Source organism: Salvelinus namaycush, chromosome 18 (assembly GCF_016432855.1).
Source record: "Salvelinus namaycush isolate Seneca chromosome 18, SaNama_1.0, whole genome shotgun sequence".
NCBI lineage: Eukaryota > Metazoa > Chordata > Actinopteri > Salmoniformes > Salmonidae > Salvelinus > Salvelinus namaycush.
This window is the reverse complement of record NC_052324.1, coordinates 14910779-14937271: the sequence shown is the minus strand read 5'-3', so window position 1 is coordinate 14937271 and position 26493 is coordinate 14910779. Positions and strand designations below refer to the sequence as shown.

At 45.1% G+C, this 26493-nt stretch overlaps 1 protein-coding gene across 1 annotated transcript in view; it reads left to right on the top strand.

The window, feature by feature from the left end:
• Positions 1-26493, top strand: part of cacna1ba (calcium channel, voltage-dependent, N type, alpha 1B subunit, a) — a 147223-nt gene that overhangs the window by 69752 nt on the left and 50978 nt on the right. The window contains exons 8-19 of the mRNA XM_039013923.1: positions 11343-11458; positions 13577-13699; positions 14361-14442; positions 17713-17933; positions 18155-18267; positions 18394-18506; positions 18617-18748; positions 20853-20925; positions 21050-21167; positions 21373-21440; positions 21952-22058; positions 24353-24415. Of these exons, the coding sequence (XP_038869851.1) occupies positions 11343-11458; positions 13577-13699; positions 14361-14442; positions 17713-17933; positions 18155-18267; positions 18394-18506; positions 18617-18748; positions 20853-20925; positions 21050-21167; positions 21373-21440; positions 21952-22058; positions 24353-24415 (1329 nt within the window). The remainder of the gene's footprint in view (positions 1-11342; positions 11459-13576; positions 13700-14360; positions 14443-17712; positions 17934-18154; positions 18268-18393; positions 18507-18616; positions 18749-20852; positions 20926-21049; positions 21168-21372; positions 21441-21951; positions 22059-24352; positions 24416-26493) is intronic.

Below are 26493 nucleotides of genomic sequence, written 5' to 3'. Positions count from 1 at the left end.
TCAAAAAGGTGCAGTTAATACAGGTAATGAGTGGAGAACAGGAGGGCTTCTTAAAGAAAAACTAACAGGTCTGTGAGAGCTGGAATTCTTACTGGTTGGTAGGTGATCAAATACTTATGTCATGCAATAAAATGCAAATGAATTACTTAAAAATCATACAATGTGATTTTCTGGATTTTTGTTTTAGATTCCATCTCTCAGAGTTGAAGTGTACCTATGATAAAACTTACAGACCTCTACATGCTTTGTAAGTAGGAAAACCTGCAAAATCGGCAGTGTATCAATACTTGTTCTCCCCACTGTACGTCATTGACTGAAACAACTTGAATTGTTGCATGTGGTTGTGTTGTTGTCCTCTGTTGCCTAGTTAGTTACCTAAAATTGTCCTTTCCCTTTCCTGGTGAAACAAAGAACTGAGCCATGGCAATATGATGGTCTGAAAACCCAAGTGAGAGAATGGAGGCCCTCAATAGCTGATTTTTGAATGTATAGATACGATCCAGACGAGCTGTACTCACCCTACCTCATCCACCTTCACCCACATATACTAACAACCTACCCTTACACAACACCTTTAAAGAAGAATGTTGACACTCAGGCCCGGGGGAAAAACACTGCTACCCCAGCACTAAGGTTTGGGCCATGGCTCAGCATCTCCGCCCCCTTCCACCAGGCCCCCCGTTCCAGTCCATTAATCACAACACTGTGTCTCTTGCAAAAAACATCACATTTAAATGTTTTCTTTTACATATTCCCCCATCAACCCCCTCTTACCCCCCCGTCTCTGCCACCATTCATGATAAGGGAGCCTAACCTTAAAATCTCCATAACAGGTGGTATGGAAAACAACAAAATCAGAAACCAGTAGAGAAGCCCATGAAGCCGCCGTGCCAGAAAATAACTATCCATTTCAGCAGATTCTGAAGACGCACCCCTGTGAACCATTTCCTCAGCCTATACCGCATCCTGGATGAGAGGACACTAAACCTCTCATTCTTCATTGTGTGTTGTACTGACCTTACAAACCTTCTAGGATCAGGAAAATAAGACTCCAGAGGAACCTTCTTTTTTCCTTTAGTCTCCATCCCTTTAGTCTTCAACCTAGAATGTTCTTTCACCATATATACTGGGCCCTCCGCCTGGCTGGCTGTCGGCTCAGGTTCCAATGAGCCGTCTGAATACGAGGCCTCCTCGTACTCCTCTCCCGCCAACTCATCCCGCTCTTCCTCCTCCTCCATTGGAATGGTACCGTGCTCCTTCTCCCCCATCTGCCCCTCCAGCACTTACCACCTGATCAGTGCATCCTCCCCAATGACAGGAAATATTTCCTGGGATGAGCCCACCTAGCTTTTGCCCAGCCCAGCCACACTCTTTTTTCCCTCTTTTCTTCTCCACCTTTTTCTTCTCCACCTTTTTCTTCTCCTTAGCCCCACCAGCTTGCTTACCGTTCGCCTCAGACCCAGTACTCACCTCCTACCCACCACCGGAGTCTCCGTTACTACAGCAACCTGCCTCTGCTCATGTTGCCCAGCTGCAACCACACTCACCTCCACCAGCCCACTAGCTCCCACCCCCGTCTTCCTCCGCGGCCTGCGCACCACCACTTGGCCCTGCTCTATTCTCCTCTCCCCCGGTACCCCATCCAGTAGCCTGCCCCATAGCAGAGCTAACCCCAGCCTCTGCCTCCTGCGTACTAGCCAACGGTATCGCCTGATTCCAGAAGGAATGGCTGCCGTTTTACGGGCTCCTAACCAATTGTGCTGTTTTGTGTGTTTTTTCGTGTTTTGTACATTTTGTACATAATATTTCTGCCACCGTCTCTTATGACCGAAAAAAGCTTCTGGATATAAGAACAGCGATTATTCACCTCGAACTGGACAACGATTTTTCTTTAACGAGTCAGACGCAAAGGATTTACAGCTGCTACCGGACCAGGCCCAAATCCCTGTCATTCGCATGAATAGGAGACGCCGATACAGGGGACGCAGATCCGGGTGCCTTGTAAGAATTTGTCGGCAAGTGGGTAACCTGCCTCTACCATTCGTCTTATTTGGCAACGTGCAATCATTGGAGAATAAACTGGATGAGCTCTGTTTGAGACTATCCTACCAACGGGACATTAAGAACTGTAATATCTTGTGTTTCACGAGTCGTGGCTGAATGACGACATAGATAATATACAGTTGGCTGGGTTTTCCGTGCATCGGCAAGTTGGGGGGGGGGGTATATATTGGTCATGGCTCCCGAGTGGCACAGCGGTCTTAGGCACTGCATCGCAGTGCAAGAGGCTTTACTACAGTCCCTGGTTCGAATACAGGCTATATCACATCTGACCGTGTTTGGGAGTGCCATAGGGCGGTGCACAATTGGCCCAGCCTCATCCGGGTTTGGCCGTCATTGGAAAATAAGAATTTGTTCTCACCTGACTTGCCTAGTTAAATAAAGGTTACATTTAAAAAACAACTGGTGGCAACTGCAGCGCAATCAATAGGAGGTAAACAGTGGCTGGTGCTGAAAATATAGCTAACTTGTTATGCAAGTGTTGCACACCAACAGATGGAGAAATCCTACACCAGTCGAGCAATTCATTTCAACAATAATCTTCATTTTAACCTGCAATGTATTCAATGCTTAAGTACTCTAAAGTGTTACATTTCTAACTCGAAACAGCAGTACTCTATTTCTTCATCAACATCTTCATGCTTGCGTTAATAAAAAGACATTCAAATGTTGATGTTTATTTAAACTACATTTTAGTCGCACTTTACATTGAACTACAATGTAAAAATGCGCAGAATACAGTAAAGACCAGCACTCAATTTATTTAAGCATTATTTTTAGCATTATTAGGCTACTTTACAGTATTGTCGCCTACTGTAGCTGTTCATTTTCCTTGTTTTTCGAGTTGTGGAGAGTCAGGCGGCATTGGCGGAGAGTCAGGTGGAGAATGACATGTTGAAAAGGGCGAGATGGAACGAGATGGAGTCATAATCCATGCCAGGCACACCTGTGAGCTCTGGAACTCCACCTCCGACAGGCAGAGTCAACATACCTGGTGGGTTCGTCAGGTCGTCGGTTCACCTTGATATTTCCATTCCTCTTCTGACAACAGAACTTGACCAACTGTTCACCAGGCACAGCAAGGGGCGCCCGGACCGTTATGCTGTTCTGCTATTCCAAGGATGTGTAACTGAAGAGAGATACCACGAGTGGGCACAGAATACCAACTGGGATGGATCTCGAGGCAAATGTGGCTTACCAGTGAACCTGCGGGTGTTCATCATTAATACTGTCACGATCGTCGTAAGAAGCGGACCAAAGCGCACGGTGGTTTGAATACATTCTTCTAATTTAATGAAGAACACTTAAACAAACTTACAAAACAAAACGAATAAGACGAAATTGACCGCTATATAAACAATGTGCTAACATGCAACATAACATAGACAATAAACCACAACCCACAATACAAAACAGGCTACCTAAATATGGTTCCCAATCAGAGACAACGCAAAACACCTGTCTCTGATTGAGAACCATATCAGGCCAAACACATAGAAATAGACAAACCAGACAAACAACATAGAATGCCCACACAGATCACACCCTGACCAACCAAAACATAAAACATACAAAACAAACTATGGTCAGGGCGTGACAAATACTGTGTCTCAGAAGTTTCCGTACTTGACTGATCCAACCTGAAAATGCATTAAAGACAGAGTTAATGAGTACTTGAGGTCACCGAGAAAGTCTGGACATGGCCTGCTCTCCCTTATGTAAGGAATTAGGCACTTTCCCATGTTTACTACAGTATGTACTGTAGGCTATGTTTACTTGTCAGACTGCACAGTAGCCTAATAAACAAATGCAGGTGGCTTATATCTTCTAAATGATTTATTATTAATCAAATGTAAAAGCATTTACTGTACATTACTGTATTTCTTCATCAGCATCTTTATGCTTTCGTTAATAAAATAATGATAAAAATACTCTTTCAAAATGCTGATGTTTATTTAGTTATGGATCCATAATGAATTACTATGGGAATAAATGTAACTGATTTACAGAAATATTGGAACAAAGTTGTCTAATGAAGGCAAACAATTTAGAATCCTCCAATCCTCTTATGCTGTAGCCTACTCCCGGGCATACATATTTTCCATATCCATATTTTCCGTTCTATCCTAACGGAAACCCTGCGGGTTCCTTTTTTAAAACATTCTCAGAATAGAAACACCATAATATTAATCAAATTAATTAAACCAAATTTCTTAAAATCAATCCCATATACTATGTTATTACAAAAAAGGTTTTAAATTCTCTGGTAATGCCAATATGGAAGACTATCAAATGCTTCTCAAAGATGCCCTCTGGTGGTCAAACTAGCACTAACTTGCATTAACAGAAAAAATGGCTGACAATTAGATAACGTGCCACAGAATGCTGCAGCAGCCCGCAAGGTGTGCTGCAGTATGACGCAACTTTTAAAGAAGGAACCACTGTAAGCTACAGTACTGCTTTAACAGCATGGACTGGAATATGTTCCGGAATTCATCCGATGGCATTGAGGAGCATACCACATCAGTCATCGGCTTCATCAAAAAGTGCATCGATGACGTCGTCCCCACAGTGACCATACGTACATACCCCAACCAGGTTCCATGGATTACAGGCAACATCCGCACTGAGCTAAAGGGTAGAGCTGACGCTTTCAAGGAGTGGGACTCTAACCCAGACACTTATGAGAAAAGCCCTCCGATGAACCATCAAACAGGCAAAGCGTCAATACAGGACTAAGATGGAATCCTACTCCACCGGCTCTCATGCTCGTCGGATGTGGCAGGGCTTGCAAACTATTACGATCTACAAAGAGAAGCCCAGCCATAAGCAGCCCAGTGACACGAGCCTACCAGACGACCTAAATTACTTCTATGTGAGCTTCAAGGCAAGCAACACTGAAGCATGCATGAGAGCACCAGCTGTTCTGGATGACTGTGTGATCACGCTCTCTGTAACCGATGTGAGTAAGACCTTTAAAGAGGTCAACATTCACTAGACAGCAGGGCCAGACGGATTACCAGAACGTGTATTCAGAGTATGCGCTGAGTATGGCACGACAACGCCTATTCCCCCTCCGGAGACTGAAAAGATTTGGCATGGGTCCTCAGATCCTCAGATCCATACCACCACCTGGTATGGAAACGGCTCGGTATCCGACCGCAAGGGCCAAGCTTCCTGCTATCCTGCTTCCTGCTATCACTAGGGCCAAGCTTCCTGCTATCCAGTACATTTATACCATTCGGTGTCAGAGGAAGACCCTAAAAATTGGCAGAGTCCAGTCACCCTAGTCATAGACGGTGCTCTCTACTACGGCACGGCAAGCGGTGCCCGAGCGCCAAGTCTAGGTCCAAAAGGCTCCTTAACAGTTTCTACCCCCAAGCCTTAAGACTGCTACTCGCTTTATATTATCTATGCATTGTCACTTTACCCCTACCTAGATGTACATATTACTTCAATTACCTCGACTAACCTGAACCCCCGCACATTGACTCGGTACCGGTACACCCTGTATATAGCCTTGTTATTGAATCTTACCTCTTATTTTTCTTAAAATTGCATTGTTGGTTCAGGGTTTGTAAGTAAGCATTTCACCGTAAGGTATACAGCTTTTGTATTTGGCGCATGTGACAAATAACATTTGATTTGATTTGTCTGCACTACCACAAACTCCCTCTCTCTGGACCTTATATGGGCACGCAATCTTTTTGTACCCTATGTCCCCACACTCAGAACACCGCAAGCTAACTTTGCTATCAAAACCTGCGTACCACCCCTCCCCCCTGCTTAACCTTGACGTGTACATTTAGCTGCTTTTCTGCGTTGTTAAGAAGCATTAACACTTGCCTACAAAAGGAGACAAGATGTTTAACAGATTCCGCTTGGCACCCAGCCGAGATCACACGAACCACTTGCAAACTCACCAAAACGAACCAACTTCTTGTGATCTGTTCGACCATAACAAAATGGAGGCAGATTAGCCACCACTACTCTTGTCGACTGGGTCGAAAGAAGTGAAATCTGCAAAACATTCACAAAAATCCCACTCGCAACTAGCCAGGCAACAAGAACACAACCACCGCCTTGTTCATTCAAATGAAATCAAATCAAATTTTATTTGTCACATGTGCCGAATACAGGTGAAATGCTTACTTACAAGCCCTTAACCAACAATGCAGTTTGAAGAAAAAAAAAGGTAAGAGATAAGAAAAACAAATAATTAAGGAGCAGCAGTAAATAACAATAGCGGGGCTATATGGCTATATACAGGGTGTACCGGTTCAGAGTCAATGTGCTGGGGCACCGGTGTCGAGGTAATTATGTACATGCAGGTAAGGTTATTAAAGTGGCTATGCGTAGATAATAACAGAGAGTAGCAGCAGCGTAGGGGGGGTGCAAATAGTCTGGGTAGTCATTTGATTAGCTGCTCAGGAGTCTTATGGCTTGGGGGTAGAAGCTAGAAGTCTCTTGGACCTAGACTTGGCGCGCTGGTACCACTTGCCGTGCGGTAGCAGAGAGAACAGTATATGACTAGGGTAGCTGGAGTCTTTGACAATTTTTAGGGCCTTCCTCTGACACCGCCTGGTATAGAGGTCCTGGATGGCATGAAGCTTGGCTCCGGTGATGTATTGGGCCGTACGTACTACCCTCTGTAGTGCGTTGCGGTCGGAGGCCAAGCAGTTGCCATACCAGGCAGTGATGCAACCCGTCTGGATGCAGAATGTTCCAACCATGAACAAAACTTTCTCCACTATAAATAACAACATTCTCCAGAACGCACCTGAAGCCATTCTGAAGCGACAGCATTTCTTCCCCACTCAGCTGAGACTTTATTGCGGTCATCACACTGCCCTACCCCAAACACACTACTCCTACTCCCCCTCTTAACTCTAAGCAATAAACAGTGGAAACCAATAAACAAGCGATGTGTTAACCTTCCACCATAGAAAAAAGGTAAAATGTAGAAGGAAGGGAAAGAAAGCAGAAGGTTGAAATAAAAGAACTGAAAGAAGAGCATAATGCCACATTGATAGCACAGAGACACCTGAAGCCATTTGGTGGAACAGCAAGTGAGAATTAGATTTGTTTTCTGAAAAGTAATAAATTCATGTCCCGATAGCCTGTGTGTGTGAGAGAGAGAGAAAGAGAGAGAGATAATTACCGTGGACTCTGCGTCAACAGCAATCTCGTAAACATCCTCTACAGTATCATGAACAACAGATTACAACATTTCCTCAGTAAAAACAATATCCCGAGAAAAAGTATTCTCAATGCTTTGTTGATTTCAAAAAAGCTTTTGACTCAATTTGGCATTAGGGTCTGCTATACAAATGGATGGAAATTGGTGTTGGGGGGAAAACAAAACAATCAATGTACACAAACAACAAGTGTGCAGTTAAAATTGGCAATAAACACACATATTTCCTTCCTCAGGGCTGTGGGATGAGACAGGGATGCAGTTTGAGCCCCACCCTCTTCAACATACTGTATATATCAATTAATTGGCGAGGGCACTAGAACAGTTTGCAGCACCCGGCCTCACCCTACTGGATTCGGAAATCAAATGCCTACTGTTTGCAGATGATCTGGTGCTTCTGTCCCCAACCAAGGATGGTCTACATTAGCACCTAGACCTTCTGCACAGATTCTGTCAGACTTGGGCCCTGACAGTGAATCTCAGTAAGACAAAAATAATGGTATTCCAAAGCAGGTCCAGTAGCCAGGACAACAAAAACAAATTATATCTAGACACCACTGCCCTAGAGCACAAAGAACTATACCTACCGCGTCGTAAGTATTAACACCACAGGTACAGTTGAAGTCGGAAGTTTACATACACTTAGGTTGGAGTCATTAAAACAAATTTTTCAACCACTCCACAAATTTCTTGTTAACAAACTATCGTTTTGGCAAGTCGGTTAGGACATCTACTTTGTGCATGACACAAGTAATTTTTCCAACAAATGTTTACAGACAGATAATTTCACTTATCATTCACTGTATCACAATTCCAGTGGGTCAGAAGTTTACATAAACTAAGTTGACTGTGCCTTTAAACAGCTTGGAAAATTCCAGAAAATGATGTCATGGCTTTAGAAGCTTCTGATAGGCTAATTGACATCATTTGAGTCAATTGGAGGTGTACCTGTGAATGCATTTCAAGGCCTACCTTCAAACTCTGTGCCTCTTGGCTTGACATCATGGGAAAATCAAAAGAAATCAGCCAAGACCAAGAAAAGAAGGAAGAAGCCACTGCTCCAAAACCGCCATAAAAAAAAGCCAGACTACGGTTTGCAACTGCACATGGGGACAAAGATCGTACTTTTTGTAGAAATGTCCTCTGGTCTGATGCAACAAAAATAGAACTGTTTGGCCATAATGACCATTATTATGTTTGGAGGAAAAAGGGGGATGCTTGCAAGCCGAAGAACACCATCCCAACCGTGAAGCACGGGGGGCGGGATCTTGTTGGGTGGGTGCTTTGCTGCAGGAGGGACTGGTGCACTTCACAAAATAGATGGCAAAGTGGTGATCCTAACTGACCTAAGACAGGGAATTTTTACTAGGATTAAATGTCAGGAATTGTGAAAAACTGAGTTTAAGGTGTATGTTAACTTCCGACTTCAACTGTAACTTCCACAAGGCTGTGAACAATCTAAGAGACAAGGCAATAAGGGTCTTCTACGCAATCAAAATAAACATTCAACTCGACATCCCAATTAGGATCTGGCTAAAAATACTTTTATGGTTGTGGGGTCTGGGGTCCACTCACCAACCAAGAATTCAAAAAATGGGACAAACACCCATTGAGACACTTCATGCAGAATTCTGCAAATGTATACTGTGTGTACAGTGCAAAACCCCAAACAATGCATGCAGAGCAGAATTAGGACTATGCCCTCTAGTAATCAAAATCCAGAAAAAGAGCCACCTAAACCACCTAAAAGGAAGGAATGCCCACACATTTCACCACAAGGCCCTCACCTACAGAAAGATGAACCTAGAGAAGAGTCCCCTCAGCCAGCTGGTTTACAATTAGACCCAACCAAATGATGAGAAAGCAAAAAGATAACTATTTGTATCACTGGAAAGATTAAACCAGAAAACAGAGCAAATTGGAATGCTATCTGGCCCTAAACAGAGAGTACACAGTGACAAATCCTTGACTATGTACAGACTCCGTGAGCATAGCCTTGCTATTAAGACAGGCCGCCATAGAAAGACAGGCTATGTGCCCACTGCCCACAAAATGAGGTGGAAACTGAGCTGCACTTCCTAACCTCTTGCCAAATGTACGACCACATTAGAGATACTTATTTCCCACAGATCAAACAGACCCACAAATAATTTGAAAACAAATCAAACATTGATAAACTCCTGTATCTGTTAGGCGAAGTACTGCAGTGTGCAGTCACAGCCCGTTGCCATGAGAAAAGGGCAACCAGTGGAGAACAAACAACATTGTAAATACCACCAATATTTATCTGTTTATTTATCTTCCCCTACTTCCCCTTCTATTCCTACGACAACTATTTGCACATGTACATAGCTGATAATATAACACTTGAAATGTCTATCTTTTTAAACCTTTTTGAGTGCAATATCTACTGTTAAATTCAAATGTTTTTTTATTTATGTTGTTTTGTGTCTTCTCACTTTTGTTTATTTCACTTGCTTTGGCAATGCAAACGCGTTTCCCATGCCAATAAAGCGCCTTTGCGGCGTGCTGAGGAGCGACTGACTCCCCCGCCTGAGGGGCTGCTGTGGAACTGCAGCAGGCAGGGCTGGGATTCCTGGCTAACACCACCCCCTCACAGCCCTCCCAAACACAAACACAAACAAACACACCCACACACAAACACACACAGCCACTGCAATGCAGGAAGGAGCTTCCCTCGGCCCTGCGTGGGAGAGACACCAATCACTGCCTGGCTCTCACCAAGTGAACTGTGAGGGCGGACTGTTCAGGGAGGGGATCCCTCATTTCTCTCCATCTGCCTCTCTCTCTCTGTCTTTCTCTCTGTCGGATTATTTTTCTCTCTCTTGGTCTCTTTCTCTCTCTCCCTGTCTCTCTCTCTCTCTTTCGCTCTCTCTTTTTCTGTATCTCTCTCTCTCATCTCCCTTCCTCTCTCCCTCCCACCCATCCGTCACTCCCTCTCTCGTTAACAGGTCTTAAACAGCTAGTACCACACACACATGGAAGATGTGGGTGGAAGGAGGAAGATAAATAAAAGCTTCAGTCTCAACGACTCAATCCAGACTGTTGTGTTTGTGACTTCACAGTGCAGTTAAAGGATTGGTTCACTATTATAGAATGAAATCTCTATTGTTTATGTAATTGGCATGTTATAGAAGGGTCCAGACACGTTTTTAGGGATTTCACTTGGTTTTGGGAAACTCACCCGCAGTAGACTTCCTCATTGCTCGTTCTGCGCTATGGGGGCACCGGAGAAACATGAACAAAGGCTCCACAAACACCCAAATACGTCCTTTTAGAAACGGCAAAGCTCTCAGTATAGTGATGCAGGTCTTTAGATGTTGTACACATGAAATTGTATAATTCTGAACTTTATCCGCAATGTTATATTTCACTCGAGCGTTTTCCCCTATCAGCTGTGCTGCGCAGGCTACATGAAGAAGCAGCACAGCTGGTAAGTTTCTCAAAACCAAATGAAATCGCCCCAAAATTTGACCCTTCTATAACATGCCATTACAAATATACAGATTAGGTTAAAAAAAATTGTGAACCACTTGTTTAATGAGTGAGACCTCCCCCTCTTTGTCTTGGTAATCCATTCCAACATTTGCCCAATCAGCAGTAGGCCTATCTATTTCCAGGTTACTCATGGGTAAGAAGAATGGAAATGGGCCTCTTTAATTGGCTAGATAACAGATGGTGGTTTATGTGGTTACAAAAATCATCACAACTGGGTTGCATGTTGTTCCAAGATAGTGTCAGAAATATGATTGCTTCATGGTGTAACTATAGAGATCTGATGTTTGCACACACCACTGACTGTATTGCCAATATATACTTAAAACTTTTTTTTTATAGCAAATTCATTCTTTTTAAAGCTTATTTTGTGTCTGAAGTTTTCATTCTTAATGTAGAGGAAGGAAAGACTTGTAATACTCTCCAAAAAGCTTCACCCACAGCCAAGTCCACAGCTGGGAGGCAGACTGCTGTCAGCATATGAGTGTTCCAGGCTCTGACATGTAGCTAAAACGGTGTGTGTGCTCCCGTGCTTGTCCGGTAAGTATGTGTGTGTGTGTGCCTGCAGGGAGTTTGCCAAGGAGCGTGAGCGTGTGGAGAAGAGGCAGGAGTTTCTGAAGCTTCGCAGGCAGCAGCAGATCGAGAGGGAGCTGACTGGATACCTGGAGTGGATATGCAAGGCAGGTCAGACTGCCCTCTATTCCCTCTCCTTTTTATTTTTAAGACCTAATACCCCTTTACTTTAATACTTAAAGTTTAAATATTGCTCAAGTTTTTGCTAAAGTTTCAGTTACAGGCAAACATGATTTGATACTATATGCAGTAATCTGCCATACATTCTCTTTTATACATATATATATATATATATATATATATATATATATATATATATATATATTACATTGTGCTGACATAGCATTAGTCTTAGGGCTTTATGATATGCAATATTAAGTATGCTGATGGTTTGGAGTGTGTGTGTGTGTGTGTGTGTGTGTGTGTGTGTGTGTGTGTGTGTGTGTGTGTGTGTGTGTGTGTGTGTGTGTGTGTGTGTGTGTGTGTGTGTGTGCGTGCGTGCGTGCGTGCGTGCGTGCGTGCGTGCGTGCGTGCGTGCGTGCGTGCATGCGCATTGGTGGAAAAAGTATACAATTGTCATACTTAAGTAAAAATATAGTTACTCAAGTAAAAGTGAAAGTCACCCAGTAAAATACTACTTGTCTAAAAGTATTTGGTTCTAAATATACCGTACTTAAGTATCATAAGTAAATGTAATTGCAAAAATATACTTCAGTATCAAGAGTAAAAGTATAAACCATTTCAAATTCCTTATATTAAGCAAAGCAGACGGCACCATTTTCTTGTTTTTAAAATGTTCAGATAGTCAGGGTCACACTCCAACACTCAGACATTACTACAGATAGCCAGGGTCACACTCCAACACTCAGACATTACTACAGATAGCCAGGAGCACACTCCAACACTCAGACATTACTACAGATAGCCAGGGTCACACTCCAACACTCAGACATTACTACAGATAGCCAGGAGCACACTCCAACACTCAGACATTACTACAGATAGCCAGGGTCACACTCCAACACTCAGACATTATTACAGATAGCGAGGAGCACACTCCAACACTCAGACATTACTACAGATAGCGAGGAGCACACTCCAACACTCAGACATTACTACAGATAGCCAGGAGCACACTCCAACACTCAGACATTACTACAGATAGCCAGGGTCACACTCCAACACTCAGACATTACTACAGATAGCCAGGGTCACACTCCAACACTCAGAGATTACTACAGATAGCCAGGGGCACACTCCAACACTCAGACATTACTACAGATAGCCAGGGGCACACTCCAACACTCAGACATTACTACAGATAGCCAGGGTCACACTCCAACACTCAGACATTACTACAGATAGCCAGGGGCACACTCCAACACTCAGACATTACTACAGATAGCCAGGGGCACACTCCAACACTCAGACATTACTACAGATAGCCAGGGTCACACTCCAACACTCAGAGATTACTACAGATAGCCAGGGTCACACTCCAACACTCAGAGATTACTACAGATAGCCAGGGTCACACTCCAACACTCAGACATTACTACAGATAGCCAGGGTCACACTCCAACACTCAGACATTACTACAGATAGCCAGGGGCACACTCCAACACTCAGACATTACTACAGATAGCCAGGGGCACACTCCAACACTCAGACATTACTACAGATAGCCAGGGTCACACTCCAACACTCAGACATTACTACAGATAGCCAGGGTCACACTCCAACACTCAGACATTACTACAGATAGCCAGGGGCACACTCCAACACTCAGACATTACTACAGATAGCCAGGGGCACACTCCAACACTCAGACATTACTACAGATAGCCAGGGTCACACTCCAACACTCAGACATTACTTACAAAAGATGCATTTGTGTTTAGTGAGTCCACCAGATCAGAGGCAGTAGGGATGACCACGTGTTCTCTTGAAGTGTGAAATTTTGACTATTTTTCTGTCCTGCCAAGCATTCAAAATGTAATAAGTCATTTTGGGTGTCAGGGAAAATGTATTGAGTAAAAAGTACAATATTTTCTTAAGGAGTGTAGTGAAGTAAAGGTTGTCAAAAATATAAATAGTAAAGTAAAGTACAGATAACCCCAAAAAACGACTTGTAGTACTTTAAAGTATTTTTACTTAAGGACTTTACACCACTGTGTGTGTATGTGTTCATTATATGGTGTGTGGCTGACACCTGTGTATTTGTTTCAGAGGAAGTGATGCTGGCGGAGGAGGACAAGCACGCTGAAGAGAAGTCCCCTCTGGATGGAGCGTGGTACAAAAGGAAACATAACAACCCAGGTCAGGAGTATACCAGGGCCCTGAGTTGGTCAAGTCAGACCACCTGATCTGATCAGTGAAAACTCAGTGCCTTGGTTATGAGCTTTATCCGAGTGTCGTCTCCCTGTGTTTGCCCAGGACTGCTTACCCAGTCTCCTCTCTGGCTGTGGCTGTAGATGTGTGAGGCTTTGGGCTGATGCCACCCACCCTCTCTGTGCTAAACATTGTGCTGTTGCTGTTATCAAGGCCTTGTTAGCACAACACAGAAATAATCAAAGCCCAAGTGTGAACCCACAGTAATTATGGGTGTTGGGGCCACATGTAAATTGTATTACAATGGGAGAGAAGTGCACAGGGCCACAGTTCAGAGAGAGCCCGGCTGGGAGAGTGTGTTTGAGGGAACTGTGTTGCCAGTCGAGTTTGAATGGTCTGTTGAGCTAACAACACCTGAGAGGCCTCCCCTGAGATGCTTGTAGTAACAGTGTTTCACAAGCTATCATAAATGTGAAGGGCTCAAGTTGTGTGCTGCTTTTTCAAAAGGAAGTACATTGCCTGATGGAAGTCCTGTATTAATGCCCTGAGAGCTGATGTCATATCCATCAAACACACATACTGTGTATACATTATCTCCCTCGAACAAACTACACTAAGATACTTTTCACAAAGAAATCTGGTGTGGTACTAACCCTAAAGTATTGTTCTAATGTGTGTTCAGTGTTGAAAAGAGCAAAGAAGAGCAAGAATGACCTGATCAATGCTGAGGAGGGCGAGGACCACTTCACTGACATCTCATCTGTTGGTAAGGCCAACGCCCCTGACTCGGACCTCTTGATCAACGTGTCAGCTTTCACACTGCTCACTGCTGTATTCTGTTCTACCCAATGATTTCTAATCACTAGATGACTGATGCAGGGCACTGTTTTGAAGCCACCGCGCCGGCCATCTTGGCACCCCCACCACTGTAAAACTATTTTGGAAGCTCTAGAAATGCATGTATTAATGGAGAGCTTGGGACAATAAGGTTGTACCTGCAAAAAATATGATTCTGAGATAATTAGCTTTAAAGTTCCGAAACTTAATTGGTTTGAATGGTGTCATCAATTTTTATCTTGTATTCTTTTGAACTTAGCAACATGAATTGGGGATATCTGGAAAGAACAAGGCTCAGTCAATAACTACATTTGACTAAAATGCAGCTAGAACCTTATAGTCCCAAGCTCTCATAATGTCTACATTTGTTTTTCGACACATTTATTCTATTAAAGACACCTTAATAAATTATTTAAATTTATATTATACACTGCTCAAAAAAATAAAGGGAACACTTAAACAACACAATGTAACTCCAAGTCAATCACACTTCTGTGAAATCAAACTGTCCACTTAGGAAGCAACACTGATTGACAATACATTTCACATGCTGTTGTGCAAATGGAATAGACAAAAGGTGGAAATTATAGGCAATTAGCAAGACACCCCCAATAAAGGAGTGGTTCTGCAGGTGGTGACCACAGACCACTTCTCAGTTCCTATGCTTCCTGGCTGATGTTTTGGTCACTTTTGAATGCTGGCGGTGCTTTCACTCTAGTGGTAGCATGAGAGAGTCTACAACCCACACAAGTGGCTCAGGTAGTGCAGCTCATCCAGGATGGCACATCAATGCGAGCTGTGGCAAGAAGGTTTGCTGTGTCTGTCAGCGTAGTGTCCAGAGCATGGAGGCGCTACCAGGAGACAGGCCAGTACATCAGGAGACGTGGAGAAGGCCGTAGGAGGGCAACAACCCAGCAGCAGGACCGCTCCATCTTTGTGCAAGGAGGAGCAGGAGGAGCACTGCCAGAGCCCTGCAAAATTACCTCCAGCAGGCCACAAATGTGGATGTGTCTGCTCAAATGGTCAGAAACAGACTCCATGAGGGTGGTATGAGGGCCCGACGTCCACAGGTGGGGGTTGGGCTTACAGCCCAACACCGTGCAGGACGTTTGGCATTTGCCAGAGAACACCAAGATTGGCAAATTCGCCACTGGCGCCCTGTGCTCTTCACAGATGAAAGCAGGTTCACACTGAGCACATGTGACAGACGTGACAGAGTCTGGAGACGCCGTGGAGAACGTTCTGCTGCCTGCAACATCCTCCAGCATGACCGGTTTGGCGGTGGGTCAGTCATGGTGTGGGGTGGCATTTCTTTGTGGGGCCGCACAGCCCTCCATGTGCTCGCCAGAGGTAGCCTGACTGCCATTAGGTACCGAGATGAGATCCTCAGACCCCTTGTGAGACCATATGCTGGTGCGGTTGGCCCTGGGTTCCTCCTAATGCAAGACACTGCTAGACCTCATGTGGCTGGAGTGTGTCAGCAGTTCCTGCAAGAGGAAGGCATTGATGCTATGGACTGGCCCGCCCGTTCCCCAGACCTGAATCCAATTGAGCACATCTGGGACATCATGTCTCGCTCCATCCACCAACGCCACGTTGCACCACAGACTGTCCAGGAGTTGGCGGATGCTTTAGTCCAGGTCTGGGAGGAGATCCCTCAGGAGACCATCCGCCACCTCATCAGGAGCATGCCCAGGCGTTGTAGGGAGGTCATACAGGCACGTGGAGGCCACACACACTACTGAGCCTCATTTTGACTTGTTTTAAGGACATTACATCAAAGTTGGATCAGCCTGTAGTGTGGTTTTCCACTTTAATTTTGAGTGTGACTCCAAATCCAGACCTCCATGGGTTGATAAATTTGATTTCTATTGATAATTTTTGTGTGATTTTGTTGTCAGCACATTCAACTATGTAAAGAAAAAAGTATTTAATAAGAATATTTCATTCATTCAGATCTAGGATGTGTTATTTTAGTGTTCCCTTTATTTTTTTGAGCAGTGTATATTGGTTCTACCTCTACTAGCTGTCTCATGTCACCAAATTCTGTGGCAGGCCTGGAACAATAATTTTCTTAGAATGTGCTTCAATTTAATGATGTTGCATATTGAATCATTTTGTTTGTCTTTTAATTAGATTGTGGTGGTATTGGGCCTATTTCCTACAATGTGTATCAATTTGGGTTAAATACTAGCCTTTATAATGCAATAAGTAACTCAAATTGCTATACTTCCCAGTATGTGACATAAAGAATTCCTGGTTGTATCTATTCTGTTAGACAACTGCCCTTTAAGAATGACTAATGACAGAAGCATTGCAATAGCCTCATATTAAAAAAATGATAAAGTAATAATAAAATAATCTGCTCCCTGCTTTTTTTCAGATAGCTAACTATCTGTTTGAACTCCTCAGTCTCCCTTGCATAAGTGATTATTAATACTCCTCAATTAGATCTGCATCACTGTACAGTAACTAAAGGGGAGTAGGTGGTTTGGCTCAGTATTAGAATCCCATATAAAAAATATATGACAGGGAGAAGGAGAGGGAGATGGAGGGAGAAAGGGAAAAAGAGAGAGGGGAAAAAGGCAAGCCTGACTTGGTGCTCAGTTTATGAGGCTCCACACCCGAGTTACATTTGGAGATGAATATAGCCCAGGAAATGATGATTCTCCCTCTCCTCCTGGGCCACTAACGAGATGCTAATAGAACCATTTTTCACTTTTCTTTTTTTGGTCCAGCCTCAAATTTTTGTTTAATTTAAGTTACAGATGGTTTATTATGGTCCAGGGGCTGGGAGGTGGAGGCAGGGGAGAAGGGAGGAGGGCAGTGCACAGAGTTCTCTATGGATGAACTAGCCAGGACACTGAGAAGATACTGAACAATATGATGCAGCATTATTAAAGAGAAATGTAAAGGCAAATCTGCTAACTGTCATATTACAAATGCCCTCTACTTTACATTCAAGTTGCTATGTTTGACATGCTATGCTGTGGTTTGATTGAGCCATAGTGCACATTTTGGGGTTTATTAGCTGTGATTTTGAATCTTTCCTCTCATTGAGTCTGATGACGTTTCGAGGCGGTCCCCACCAAGTGAAAACGTTCAGGTCATGAAGTTACATCAAAGTGATTTCATTGAGTTCTACAGAATTGATGACTGTGTGACTTTATCTCCAGTTTGTGTGCTGTTCCCGCCACTGTTCCTCCAGGGTCTCCGTTCGCCCGGGCCAGCCTGAAGAGCAGCAAGAACGGCAGTGCCTCCTACTTCCGGAGGAAAGAGAAGCGGCTCCGCTTCACCATCAGACACCTGGTCAAGGCTCAGAGCTTCTACTGGACAGTGCTGTGTCTGGTGGGCCTCAACACACTGTGTGTGGCCATCGTCCATTACGACCAGCCTGAGTGGCTCACATATGCACTGTGTAAGTCCTGCCCAACGTCCGACCTGCGTGGGAGGGAATACTGTTCCATTTGTTTTCCTACCATCACCAACAGGACGTATCGTTCTATTTATTTGCTGTTTGTACAATGAAACCATCTACACTGTGTTAGTTGTATTGAAACAGGGCCTTCACATCAGACATCAGGGCGGTCATATTTGACTCAGTGAATTGATCTGTGTGTTATTCCATCTCCCTTGCAGATTTGGCAGAGTTTGTATTCCTGGGCTTGTTTCTGACTGAGATGTCCATGAAAATGTATGGACTAGGACCCATGAGCTACTTCCATTCGTCTTTCAACTGTTTTGATTTCGGAGTAAGTGAGACTGCGATCCAATCAAACCTGCACTTCTGAAATGTTTAATAGTAGAGAATGACATTGCATTGCATTACATTAGAGAGAACGCACATTTTGTTGTAATTCAATGTACTCTCCTCCCAGGTGATTATAGGCAGTATTTTTGAGGTGATCTGGGCAGTTGTGAAACCTGGGGCCTCCTTCGGCATCAGCGTCCTGAGAGCTCTCCGTCTGCTCAGGATTTTCAAAGTCACTAAGTGAGCGATCCGTTACATCCTGATCCAAAACACGACATGATCACCTGTACATGACTCGATGGTATACCACTATCACCTCCTCATTCCTCCTCTTCATCCCCCTGCTGTAGGTATTGGAACTCTCTGAGGAACCTGGTGGTCTCTCTACTCAACTCCATGAAGTCCATCATCAGCCTGCTGTTCCTCCTCTTCCTCTTCATCGTGGTGTTTGCCCTACTGGGCATGCAGCTCTTTGGGGGACTGTGAGTCCACCCGTATTGCCTCTCACAGTAACAGTTCCTGTCCAGTACACACACTGTACTGTATTATTCATGGGTCCATACTACTAGAGCAACAACGTACTGTAGTAAAAACAACGTACATCTATATTATATCACAAGCTAAATGGTAATGCTAACAACAATGGAACTGACTAATGTTGAGTGATACTGGTGATACATGGTGATACTCAACATTAGCCAGTTCCATTGTTGTTAGCATTACCATTTAGCTTGTGATATAATGTAGATGTACGTTGTTTTTACTACAGTACGTTGTTGCTCTAGTAGTATGAAGAGGAGAGAGTAACAGTATGGAAAGGAGAGGTTTTCATCCCTCCACTCTTTGAATTATTGAGCCCACTTAGAAACAGAGTAGATGCTCTCTGTGTTGTTCAACGGAGCAGGTGGCCTCTGTGTTGTTCAACTGAGTAGGTCTCTGTGTTGTTCAACGGAGTAGATGGTCTCTGTGTTGCTCAACAGAGTAGAAGGTCTCTGTGTTGCTCAACAGAGTAGAAGGTCTCTGTGTTGCTCAACAGAGTAGAAGGTCTCTGTGTTGCTCAACAGAGTAGAAGGTCTCTGTGTTGCTCAACAGAGTAGAAGGTCTCTGTGTTGCTCAACAGATTAGAAGGTCTCTGTGTAGTTAATAATCCAGATAAATGCAGAAACACTCCAGTCATGTGATCTAAATGCACAAGTGGCAGGCAGAGAGGACATTATGAACAATAGATGCATGCAGTTGATCCAAAGAGAAATGACACTTGGCAGGCCTTGAAATGCCCAGCCTGGGAGTATGAACTACAGTACAATCACTCCCTGACATAATGAAAGCAGGATCTCTGTGTTGTTCAGGCTCTTCCAGTGTAGTGTTCAGTCAGGCTGTGTGCTGTCCATGGTCTTTCAGTGTAGTGTTCAGTCAGGCTGTGTGCTGTCCATGGTCTTTCAGTGTAGTGTTCAGTCAGGCTGTGTGCTGTCCATGGTCTTTCAGTGTAGTGTTCAGTCAAGCTGTGTGCTGTCCATGGTCTTTCAGTGTAGTGTTCAGTTAGGCTGTGTGCTGTCCATGGTCTTTCAGTGTAGTGTTCAGTCAGGCTGTGTGCTGTCCATGGTCTTTCAGTGCAGTGTTCAGTCAGGCTGTGTGTTGTTCAGGCTCTTCCAGTGTAGTGTTCAGTCAGGCTGTGTGCTGTCCATGGTCTTTCAGTGCAGCGTTCAGTAAGGATGTGTGTTCAGGCCCTTCCAGTGCAGTGCTCAGTCAGACTGTGTGTTGTTCAGGTTTTTTCAGTGCAGCGTTCAGTCAGAGATAGATTAAGGACTAGTGGTTGTGAAGCTGCTTCACCCAGCCAGATCCAGCCAAAGCCTGCCCACTTCAAGCGGACCAGGAAATGTATGCTAGCCAAATCCACTTGAGCTGAGGTGTCCCATCCAGGTGCATGGATCATTATTCACTCTTTGAATATAATTCATATTCAACATTATGCCTGTCCTAGTCAAAATAAAATAAACACATTTAGTGGGATAGATACAATATTAGATGTACACTATACAGTAAGTCACTTGTTTTATCTATTGTATAATATTGTATTGATCTGTTGTATTTTGTATATTATGATGATTCGTTTGTACAGACGCACATCTTTTTACCTCACAGTAGAGTGGAGGGTTTTCTGCAGACCTGCATTGTCTTTTCTCTAGTTGGGGAACTAATGAGAGCTGTACTAATGAATATCCGTCTATGCACCAACGGATTTCAGCAAGCAGAGAGAGGACACACTTCGTTTGCTTTCTGCACGGTTCTCATTGTTGGAAGGTGTAATGAGGTCCCTGTAGATTGTTACAGAGCAATACAGAATATCAAGATTAGCACAAGTTGTTGTGAAATCAGCCTTGACGGAGAGGTTTGCGGGAGCCAACCGAGCTGTTAGGGCTCTGACAGTGGCAAGATGTACTATGCCTATTGTGCTGGAGCAACACAATAGTAAAGTAGGACTAAGTGGGGTTCCTCTCATCTTCTCAATTTCCATGGTGATGAGGGATTATAAAATCTCGAGTGTGAACCTGTGTTCTAACCTGTGTTCTGTGTTTCCTATTGCAGGTTTAATTTTGACGAGGAGACGCCAACAACAAACTTTGACACCTTTCCAGCAGCCATTCTCACAGTTTTCCAGGTGAAGTTCACAAAAGGCTAAATGAAGTCGGATTTTTGTCTTCCTTTTGAAAATCATTTCATGCTATAACTACTGTAATGCCATTAGCGAAATCCGTGTAACAATGTGTTTGTGTGTCTCCCAGATTCTGACAGGAGAGGACTGGAATGCGGTGATGTATCATGGGATAGAGTCCCAGGGGGGCGTGCGCCGGGGAATGTTCTCCTCCATCTACTTCATCGTTCTCACCCTGTTTGGAAACTGTATCCTCTCTGGATGATCGACCTGCATTGATTAACCTTTACTACTGTCAAGCATCATGACTTCAGAGCTCTGTGATAGTATCATGATTTAGCGTTGATTTGTAAGCTATAAGAATATATATATATATCCACACTGTATAAGATCCAATGTAAATATTGATCGACTCATTAACGGTTTGAACTTTCCTGACCCCTCACTGATCAGACACTCTCCTCAATGTCTTCTTGGCCATCGCTGTTGACAACCTTGCAAACGCACAGGAGCTCACTAAGGTAGAGTACATACTACAGTAGGGCTTCCAGCCTCTGTGTTCTCTGACTGGAACCTCCCCTCCCTGGAGTCCCTGAGAACCCTGGATAGAGAGACAGAGAGACGTGTTCCCCTGATGATCCATCACGAAAGTCAGATGTCTAATCAAATGCCACATGGAATTTCATTCCCGTATTTATGTTTGTTGAATATGACAGTGAATATTCCTATTAGGATATATAGTGCCTTGCTTTATTGGTTCCTTAACCCTGTCGCCTGGGGCTGTTCTGGGATGACTGATGTTTGTCCTGGTCAATAACTCAAGGTAATGAACCTCCCAACTGGTTGTATGATTTGCGACCATTCATAATAATACACCTATGGGGAAGAGGCTTAAATCTTTGCGGCCACACCAGAGAGAGGTGAAGGCTTTTTTTTTTGGCTTGTGGCAGGGCTTATCATCATGGAACCATTGATGGCCCACCTACCCATCCCTGGGTGGTCTCCGTTCCTCACTGTGTTTGTGCTCCTCAGGATGAGGAAGAGCAGGAGGTGGCCATCACCAAGAAGATGGCCCTCCAGAAGGCCAAGGAGGTCAAGGAGGTCAGCCCCATGTCGGCCGCAAACATCTCCATCACAGCGTAAGTCATGATCAGACGTTTGATACAGTTTCCCCCTTGCTACCCCCCCTGCCCTCCCTCTCTCATAGCCCTCCCACAGATCAAACCTCCCTCACACCCCCTCCCTCAGATCAAACTTCCCTCCCTCACACCCCCTTTCACAGATCAAACCTCCCTCACACCCCCTCCCACAGGTCAAACCTCCCTCCCTCACACCCCCTCCCTCAGATCAAACCTCCCTCCCTCACACCCCCTTCCCACAGATCAACCCTCCCTCACACCCCCTTTCACAGATCAAACCTCCCTCACACCCCCTTTCACAGATCAAACCTCCCTCCCTCACACCCCCTTTCACCGATCAAACCTCCGTCCCTCACACCCCCTTTCACAGATCAAACCTCCCTCACACCCCCTTTCACAGATCAAACCTCCCTCACACCCCCTTTCACAGATCAAACCTCCCTCCCTCACACCCCCTTTCACCGATCAAACCTCCGTCCCTCACACCCCCTTTCACAGATCAAACCTCCCTCACACCCCCTTTCACAGATCAAACCTCCCTCCCACCCCCTTTCACAGATCAAACCTCCCTCCCTCACACCCTCTCCCACAGGTCAAACCTCCCTCCCTCACACCCCCTTTCACAGATCAAACCTCCCTCACACCCCCTCCCACAGATCAAACCTCCCTCCCTCACACACCCTCCCACAGGTCAAACCTCCCTCACACCCCCTCCCACAGATCCTACCTCCCTCCTTCCCTCACACCCCCTTTCACAGATCATACCTCCCTCACACCCCCTCCCACAGATCCTACCTCCCTCCCTCCCTCACATCCCCTCCCACAGATCAAACCTTCCTCACACCCCCTCCCACAGGTCAAACCCTCCCTCACACCCCCTCCCACAGGTCTAATCTCCCTCCCTCACACCCCCTCCCACAGGTCAAACCTCCCTCCCTCACACCCCTTCCCACAGATCAAACCTCCCTCCCTCCCTCACACCCCTCCCACAGATCAAACCTCCCTCCCTCATACCCCCTCCCACAGGTCAAACCTCCCTCCCTCACACCCCCTCCCACAGGTCAAACCTCCCTCCTTCACACCCCCTCCCACAGGTCAAACCTCCCTCCCTCACACCCCTTCCCACAGATCAAACCTCCCTCCCTCACACCCCTCCCACAGCCATGCCTCCCAGACACACCACACCAAGTATGTCTACATGGGATTGTATCTGCTGTTTGTGGCTTTATGTTGTATTATTCTGTCTGGACAACCAATTTTTTCAGTTGATTGTGCTCTTCTGAGGAGTTACATAGGATGTAACCCTTCTGTTCCCAATGTCTGGTGTTTTGATAGATCATGTGTTCTCTCTTTGAGTCACTGAAGGGCTCAACGGTGTAAGTGTGTTGAGAAGCAGTTGATAAAAGGCTTAATGCCTGCTAAGACCTTGGCTAGGTTCAGAGACACCTTAATACTCTGGCTCCCACCCCCACATAGGCTACACAGCATCCTGTACACAGGCCAACATGGAGCGGAGAGGGCAATGCCAGCAAGGTAATTTCCTCAACAGTGAGCCCAGATTGTGCATGCAACGCTGTACATTCAGACACATGGTTCTGGTGACAGTGGAACCTCTGGTGTATGCCTTTGTTGGAACCCTTACCACTAATCTCTCTTGGAAGGACAGGTACTTAACCTGAAATGTAAATTGAGCGAAAAAGAAATAGATAGTCCACATAAGATTTGGCACATTTCAGTCATTGTATGGGCACCGTATCCTTGTATTGCCATTCACCAGTATGTACTGTATAACACCTGTAATTAGTGTATTCATAGTCGATGGTAGCAGGATATGTGATTCTGTCATTGTTTTAAATGTTTTGTCTTAAATGTTTCAAAGCACTGTTTTCTCTTGTTATTTAAAAAAATGTAATGTAGCCATTGGTTTGTTCAATCTTCTTATTAATATAGGCTTTGGGAATTTTTTCCTCCTCATTTCCTCAAAGGAAATATACATGTAATGTATAATTGGACTTGAAATATGGCCCCTATAAATTGGTCTCTGCAATGCGAAATATGACTGTTTTCGCAATTTGTCTTGGAGGTTGAAAGTCTCAAAGCTGCTACTCTCATTCCTTTGTTAACTCATTCTGTTGGTCTCAAACTGAGACTCCCATTGAGTTGACGTGTAGTGGGAGAGTCAGGGACAGGCAGGCGGATGGATGGACAGAGGGTGCCCTGTCCTCCTTCTGGCCCTGACCTCTCCCCCTCTTTTGTTCTCCCTCCCCCGTCTTTTGTTTTTTTTGCATGTGCAGTTTTGTAAAGCAAAGTCAAGGTGCACTCTCTAGCAGCTCGTCCGTCTGCAGCGTTAATTCACTGTGAGTGTTTACTCTCCGTTACACTATACCTCATCACCCTCCTCCTCCTCCCTAGCCTGGGTCCTATACTGTATGTACAGTACAACAATTATTCTATTGTTTGTGCTAGAGCACAAACACACTGCACCACCAGGCTACCTCACCTCCCCTCCCTCCGTCTCCCCTTTGACTCCCAACTGTTTCTCCTGAGCATTGAGCCATACCATTGTGAGTTTTCCTCTGTGTTGAACTGTAGCAGATGAATGTGGCAGCCTTTTTTCCAGTAACAGGTATTATGAGATTGGTATGCTCGTTCTGTATGTACATACATGTATGCACCTCTTCGTGTTCATTGTGATTGATACTGTACATCTGCACTTGTTGTAGTGACTGAACTCTCCTCATGACCTCCCTCTCTAAAGAATGACTTTACAGCCCCTCATATTTTTACCTCTTCATCTCAGACTGAGATTATCTCCCTCGCTCTCATCGCTGCACTGTGTCAGTGTACTCAAAGGTAGTCTGAGCAGACAGAGTATACTGGGGCGGTGTTCAAATCAAATGTATTTATTTATTTATCCGTTATTTTTCACCAGGTGAGTTGACTGAGAACACGTTCTCATTTACAGCAACGACCTGGGGAATAGTTACAGGGGAGGGGAGGGGGATGAATGAGCCAATTGTAAACTGGGGATTATTAGGTGACCGTGATGGTTTGAGGGCCGGATTGGGAATTTAGCCAGGACACCGGGGTTAACACCCCTACTCTTACGATAAGTAAAGCCCTTCTTACATCAGCTGATATCTCAAAGTGCTGTACAGAAACCCAGCCTAAAACCCCAAACAGCAAGCAAAGCAGGTGTAGAAGCACGGTGGCTAGGAAAAACTCCCTAGAAAGGCCAGAACCTAGGAAGAAACCTAGAGAGGAACCAGGCTATGAGGGGTGGCCAGTCCTCTTCTGGCAGTGCCGGGTGGAGATTATAACAGAACATGGCCAAGATGTTCAAATGTTCATAGATGATCAGCAGGGTCAGATAATAATAATCACAGTGGTTGTAGAGGATGCAACAGGTCAGCACCTCAGGAGTAAATGTCAGTTGGCTTTTCATAGCCGATCATTCAGTGTATCTCTACCGCTCCTGCTGTCTCTAGAGAGTTGAAAATAGCAGGTCTGGGACAGGTAGAACGTCCGGTGAACAGGTCAGGGTTCCATAGCCGCAGGCAGAACAGTTGTGTTGTGCTGCTGGGCTGGCTCGGCTGGGTTGAGCTGGGCTGGTTTGGGCTGGCTGGGCTAGGCTGGCAGGGCAGGGCTGGGCTGGGTTGTGTGGGTTGGGTTGGGTTGGGCTGGGCTGGGCTAGGCTGGCAGGGCAGGGCTGGGTTGAGCTGGGCTGGGTTGGGCTGGCTGGGCTAGGCTGGCAGGGCAGGGCTGGGTTGTGTGGGTTGGGTTGGGCTGGGCTAGGCTGGCAGGGCAGGGCTGGGTTGTGTGGGTTGGGTTGGGATGGGCTGGGTTGACAGCAGGCTCGTGTTGTGTCAAGCAGACTGCGAGACGCTCTCCCTCCCTGTCCTAACGACCCACAGCAAAGCCACTAGAAACTGTCGCTGGCACTCAGTGAGTCAGAAGTTCCATTTGAACAGCTCTGTAAAGGCCACCATGTACCTTACGACCAGATGCCACAGCCAGGCAGCTGGAGAGGCAAAACACAAGCGCACACACACATCTGCCTGAAACGCCAGAGGCCCTTTGGCAAAGTACCATGTCCCTCTTTTATATTAGGGACTAGTTTTTCTCATTACTAGAAGGTAAGGATAATGTAACTTGGGGGTAGGATTGTTTAAGATATAGTCAAGTACTAAGTCTACTTTCTGTAGTGCAGGTAGTCTGTAGTGCCGTTCATTTGTCTTCTTTATTTTCAGTTCTACTCTCAGTGAAGTAAGTCCTTTGGTGTCTGTGTTAGGCTGTTGCCCCGTGTTTCTGCTCTGTCAGTCTTTCTAAGTTCTTGTTTTCCCCTGTGTCTTTGTTTCCAATGTCTCCTAGCCTATTAATGCCTCTTAGTCTGTCCCTTGTTTGTTTCAATGTGCTCCTTCATGTGTTGTAGGAG